At 40.4% G+C, this 6,339-nt stretch overlaps 1 protein-coding gene across 1 annotated transcript in view; it reads right to left on the reverse strand.

Annotated features, from left to right (window-relative positions):
- Nucleotides 1–6,339, reverse strand: part of LOC104929475 (ribonucleoprotein PTB-binding 2) — a 33,609-nt gene that overhangs the window by 17,011 nt on the left and 10,259 nt on the right. The window contains exon 2 of the mRNA XM_027290432.1: nt 3,794–3,985. Within this exon, the coding sequence (XP_027146233.1) occupies nt 3,794–3,898 (105 nt within the window). The 5' untranslated portion in view covers nt 3,899–3,985. The remainder of the gene's footprint in view (nt 1–3,793; nt 3,986–6,339) is intronic.

Here is a 6,339-nt window from a genome sequence, read left to right on the forward strand (position 1 = left end):
GGTGTGTGTGTGTGTGTGTGTGTGTGTGTGTGTGTGTGTGTGTGTGTGTGTGTGTGTGTGTATGGCGGTGTTGAACAAGGCCAGTCGTGGCTGACAGTGTCTTTCAAGGGAAGAGAGAGAGAAAGGAGGAGGACAGGAGAAGGAATAGGAGAAGGAGAAGGAGGAGGAGGAGGGGGAGAAGAGCTCTTTCCTTTTCTTTTCTTTCTGCTGAAGAAAATGTCATCATGCATCAGTCTGTTTGGCTACTGGCACAAAATCCAGCCACACACCCACGCAGCAACACACACACATACACACACGCAAGGGAGGTAAGGAAGCCGCGAAGAAGGGAAGGCGAGAAGTATCGCGTAAGGAGAGAGATGAAGGGAGAAGAAAGGAGGAGGGAGGAGGAGGCCATCTGGTCCTCGCGTTCACACTCACATTCACTCACTGGAGAAATGAGAGAATCGCCTCGGAGGAGAAGTGTAGCCAGGAGTAGGTCTTGATCTCTTTCTGAAGGTCTGATGTTTCTTTCACCAGCTGCTCACATTCACTTCAATAATTTTAAAAAGGAGCCTTCTCATTTTTCTTTTACTGGTCTCTCTCTCAAACAACCTTTTACTTTCACTGTGTTTATGTCTTCCTTCCTCCTCACGTCTGTCTTATCTTCTCAGGCTAATTTATTCAGAAACACATTTCCCCTCAATGTCTTTACATCCTCCTCATTGTAATTCAGGCACTGTTAACGTCACTGCTCTGCTTTTCAACCTGTAATCTTCTAACCATCCACCTCAAGGCTCCAACCCCTTTACCTGTACCTGGAAATTCCTCCAGTTGAGAATAAAAATCAAATCACCAATTAGAAAAAGAAAATCTAAAGTGGTAGTGTTGAAGTTTGAAATTTAAGAATGAATAAACCATATCACAGTAACATGGTGCCATAATTTACAGGGTCACTAATGTGACTGTTGGTTAATGTGTACAGGACATTTTGTGAAAACTGGATCAACAGCAGTTGCAGTTAGTCTTTTTCCGTTAATTGTGGCCCTTTGTACACTCACTGAGTCTAATCTAAAATATTTATCATCAGATGAGAGTAAAAAAGCTGTAATGGTTTTCCATGGCCTATGGGTAACTCATAATGAACCATAAACCTGCAATTCATGTGGAAATATAATTGAGGTTTTCCATGTGACTGGAGCAACATTGTTGTATTTTGTGCCCATAAGCTGTTTAAAATGACTGCGGACACTGTGAATGATTGGCACCATTAACTTTGGCTGATTAGAGTTTACTGGTAGAGTCATATTAAAACAAATAAAAAAGAAATACTAAATGTGCATTATAATATGGGCCTGGTGTGGCTCTTGCAATAAATAAACTGTAGTAAGATTACAAGATTACAAGACCATGTCTCCACAATACCTGCTTTTTAATATCTTTGTAGGGAAGAATAACACAAAGTCAGTCAGTGTTTAGATCTTTTAAATAAAATAAATGAAATTTCTAAAAACAATATCTTAAAAACATGCAACTACATGCACAGGATTTCTGTTTAAATGATATGATATAATGATAAATATTCAATAACAGATACATTTTTACACATCTTGACATACAAAAAGTTAGTAAATAAAGTCTTTTAATAGTATTGATGAAGCATTTTACACCACTTTTGTTCACGCCCCACATTTGAAGGGTCACACCGCGCACATCGAGTGACCCTTAAAATGAAAAGATGCAAGAGTGACCGTAGTTGCAGTCTCCTGTAGCTACACTACAGCTGATTGGTGTATTAACACCTCCCATCAACATTAATCTAACCAGCTGGTGAAGATACAATACACTACACTAGTTTCCCTCTCAGCTACCTCTACCCTCCTCTACTGAGAAAGAGACAAAGAGTCACAGAAAGTTGTTTATCTTTCTATAGTGTGCAAATTTATCAAGACATCTGAGTCTTGTCCTCAAATGCAAATGTCAAAGCAAGTAACTCAAAGACAGACAAAGACTCTGTTGGAGGTTGACTGCTTAGACAACTTCTGCAAACTTATTTTTTTTTGTTCAAACAAACTGAAATCTTGAACTGGAATACAACACGGAACATGCTGCCAACATTATTGTTACCTGAAGGTTATTTAACATGGTCATCTAAAACCTGCACCTCATCAGTCTTTTTTTCTGTCCTCCACTGTCTCTCGTACCAGTACACATACACCCACAGACTCATGAGTGTCTTCTGTTGTTTCTTTTGTTGCACATCACTTCCCTCAGCACAACGAATGATGCCTTCAGCTGACCAAGTGTAATTAAACACAGAAAACTGGGAGCTTGAACTTGACAGATTTTTGGGGGAACAATTTTCTCTCTTTTGAAAATTGTGGGAGATTACACCCATGTGCACACACCCGGAACTCAGATTTTGATTGCAAAAACCTTAAAACTCAGCTTGAAACGTTCCCTTACCCACCTTTGTATCTAAATTCCGTACCTCTGCATACATAATTATAGAAATCCATGTACTTATGAAGTACTGTTCCTTTCTCACAACTGATTGCAACTTGTAGTTACATCTTGTGTGTGTAAGTCTGCCGGTGTGTATCTATTTGAATGTGAGTGTGTTTGTGTGCGCGCGTATGTATGAATGTCGTACTGTGTCGCAGGCTGTGAGTTTGGTTTATTTCAGGCAGCAGGAGACAGTGGAGGAGCCCAATCAGTCTATAGAACTATAATTATCGTGTCAGTGCCTCTCTGCTACCACAGCACTGTGTAGGAGGGATACCACAGCTACAAACACTATTTCAGCCCAAGAGTGTTCAAGCATGTGCACCATGTCAAACCTCAGTATATATGAGTATATATGAGTGCTGGATGTGCAATAACCTGTTGGCACTGGCTTCACAATTAGATGTAGCTAGTTTGCATGTTTACTTGCCAGCCTGATGTTTTGGACTTCTATATTTAAGGAAATGTTTTTCTAAACATTTGTTTCCTAAAATCATTCCTTTAATATATTTCTGTTTGATGCAGAGATGGATCTACTCAATTCAGTTCTGTGCATGTACTATAGGCTACCAGCGCAATGAGAGGCTGTTCAGATAGGATGCATACATAAAGTCTGCAAGCTTCTATGTTCATGCAGGACAAACTCTGCTCAACTCCGCAACATGCATTCAACAAGGCCCTTGTAACTGGGTGATGTTGCTCTGCTCTCGTGTTCCTGTTCTGCTCTGCTACACTGCTCACCGGAAACTGTTGCTATAATTGCAACACTCACTCCTGTTCATAAAGCATTTCATAAGCCCACCTCCAGACCACCACCACCAGCAGCGCCATCCCCCTGTAGGCTCTACAACTAAGATCCCCATGGACGAAAGTCATCATCACCCTGGTTGACAGGGTGCATATATAAAATGTGTAGATTATTAGCAAGTAATGATAAAGTGTAAATGTGAGTTTCTGTGGACAGGATAACACAGACATATAAAAAAGGCAAAACGTGTAAAATAATAATTGGCTCTGGCTCTTTAGAAGCATTTTGGCATCTGTTACAAGAGACCTCATTTGATATATAGGATATCTGACTTGTGTTGTTCTTCTCAGGGGGAAATTAAAACACTGAAAGAGAAAAATACCATCAACAGTTATCCTTTATTGCGTTTTAAGTCTTCTTAACAAAACAATAGCCTACTTGAGGACCCCAGTGATCTCTAACATCTAGATTTACTAACATTAATCGTATGTGATGGTGAGTATATTAAGTATACGTCTCCAATATGGTGGTTTGTGCTGCTCTTGCGTGAATCATACTCACCATACCCTGGGCGGCGATGAGAGCAGCCAGGGTGCTTCTCCCTGAGGTGCCGGGGGAACAGAGTGACAGACGGACCTCCTGTCCTCCCACCAATGTTCGGTCCATCTCTATCAGCACAGCCTCTGCCTGCTCTGCGCTCTCGTACTCCACCACACCGAAGCCTCGGACTGGGCTGCCTTCATCCTGAGCAAGCTTGAGGATAGACAAGACATTCAATTACTATTAGATATGATTAGAGACACAGTTTTTTAAATTTTACATAGATATGTTTTCAAGATGTCCATATCGTGCGCTTAAATTTGAAACGTTTGTGTGACATCACACAAAGTGAGCTTAATATTATCACACACACTTTTTTGTTTTGTTTTCTGCCATGAGGAGAAGTAGAGACTGGGAAGTCAGAAAAGTCAGCACACAGTGAAATAATTGGTATTGACTTTACTCTCAACCCTTCACATACGCACACACAGTGCACTGTGATCCTTTTGTTCTTCAGGGCAAGAAAAACTTCCCTTATTGACCACCAATAAGATCATTCATGCTTCTCCAGCAGCTTTGCTCCAAGAAAAGTTTAATTAAACCTTCACTGTTTCATAACTGGGCTTTCTGCGGTGTGATGTGTGTTACTGGGGCACAGTATAATCTCATTATTACTTGGGTTATATTCATATAATTATTAGGGTTATGTGCACAAGCCGATGCCTGTTCTCCCCTGTTCAAGGGTCTGATTAAAATAAAAGCATCTGAGCTAACTCACCTGTTAGCTCACAGAAAATATCCAAATCTGCTTTACACACTTTCACTAAAATCCAGTACACGCTTCCATTCCAGACATGCCTCATCAGTTGTACCAACATGTTACCCATCTTCTGATCATCACTCCTCTTTTATTACACTGTCTCGTTTTTTTTGATCACCCAAAATCCAAGAACATGTAGATCAAGTGAAATGATGCCCTGTGATTGTGAACTGCTGATTTGTCGAGTGTGATGGAGAGGAGCCACCCCTCATGCAACCATGAACAGGATGAGCAGGTAGCCTACTAGATCTGTAAGGGTTCATGTACTCACAGATTCATGTATTTTCTGAAATCCCTCACTGGAGATGTTCACGTTCAGGAGCATGTGGGTAAAATGAAATACGCAACCCCTGTGGATTTATACATGTACAGCAATCTGTCGACAGAAGTGAAGAAACTATGAAACTATGCCCCAGACATGATCACACTCAAGCCGCTGTTAGATTGCCAAATCTTGACTTCTTATTAACCAACACTAAAACTTAATGCACACCGCCCATTTCCCCCTCTCAGACTCTGCCAGTTATCCGCAGAAAGTGAAAAATAAATACACCATCAGAGGCATTATCACTAAGAGCTGTTTTAATGGAGAGTATGTCTGTTAGAGTAGCTCTTTTTTCTTCAATATGCAAAAGAAAATGTACTCACTGATAATTGTAATCATCTAATATAAGTCCATTATGCTTAATAGAAGTCCTCTTTTTTTCTTCACCAGAGAGGGCCAAATGCCTGGAAACATTACTTTCATTTATTTTGTCTTTTATTAAATCACCAGGGCAAGTAAAGGAGGTCCCTGCAAACAGCCTCTTTTCTATTTCTGCATCAGGTCCATGGCTCAATCTAGGAATAGTGATACCATTTATCCAGAAAGCTATAAAAAAATAGATTTGGATTCAATGGCCAAAATGCAATCTTCCTCAGAACAGGCTATCTATGTAGCCAAAGTTACCATGGTGATGAACTCCTCTCAAAAGTGTGCACCAGCGTGACACTGTAAGGTCAGTCTAAAGTTGTTAGCTCATTGCTAATTCAGTCGATTTGTTTTATGAAATTTTAGGCAAATGTACAAATGTATTCATCAAATTCAGGCAAACATAGCAACAAGAGATTACAGGAAGAATCAAAGGTACGTTAAGTGTAACTTTTCACACCAACCTTTACACTTTCAAGTGTGCATGTATATATTTGTGTGTGTGTGTGTGTGTGTGTGTGTGTGTGTGTGTGGGCCTGTGTGAAAAGAAAGTAACCCACAGATAACTGTGTGTTGTGGGGGAGCTAAAATAGCTTGTGTCAGCTCCTCCTCCTAAAGGATAGATAAAAAATGACATGATGTAAGAGATACATCCTCATCCTGCACTGCTCCAGGGAGTGACTGTGCACACACACACACACACACACACACACACACACACACGCACACAATGTTTTGTTGCTTGTCCACACACACACACACACACCATGTGTGTGTACAAGCAACAAAACATTGGAAGTGATCTGAACCAAATAATAATCTCATGCTACTTCTTGCATACTTATCTTGTATTTCCGACATGGAAAGTTGAACAATGACTCCAACAACATGTTACATTTTCTTTATGGTTATTGGTCGATAAATGAATCCCTCCAGGCCAGACAGTACTGCTGACCACTAACATTACTTCTGAAAAAGTTCTGTCATGAAGTCATTTCCAGTGTGTGAGGAGCAGCTAAATAATGCAGGCAGGCTCTCATGGCTTAAAGCTAATGG

Source organism: Larimichthys crocea, chromosome XVII, assembly GCF_000972845.2.
Source record: "Larimichthys crocea isolate SSNF chromosome XVII, L_crocea_2.0, whole genome shotgun sequence".
NCBI classification, from domain to species: domain Eukaryota; kingdom Metazoa; phylum Chordata; class Actinopteri; family Sciaenidae; genus Larimichthys; species Larimichthys crocea.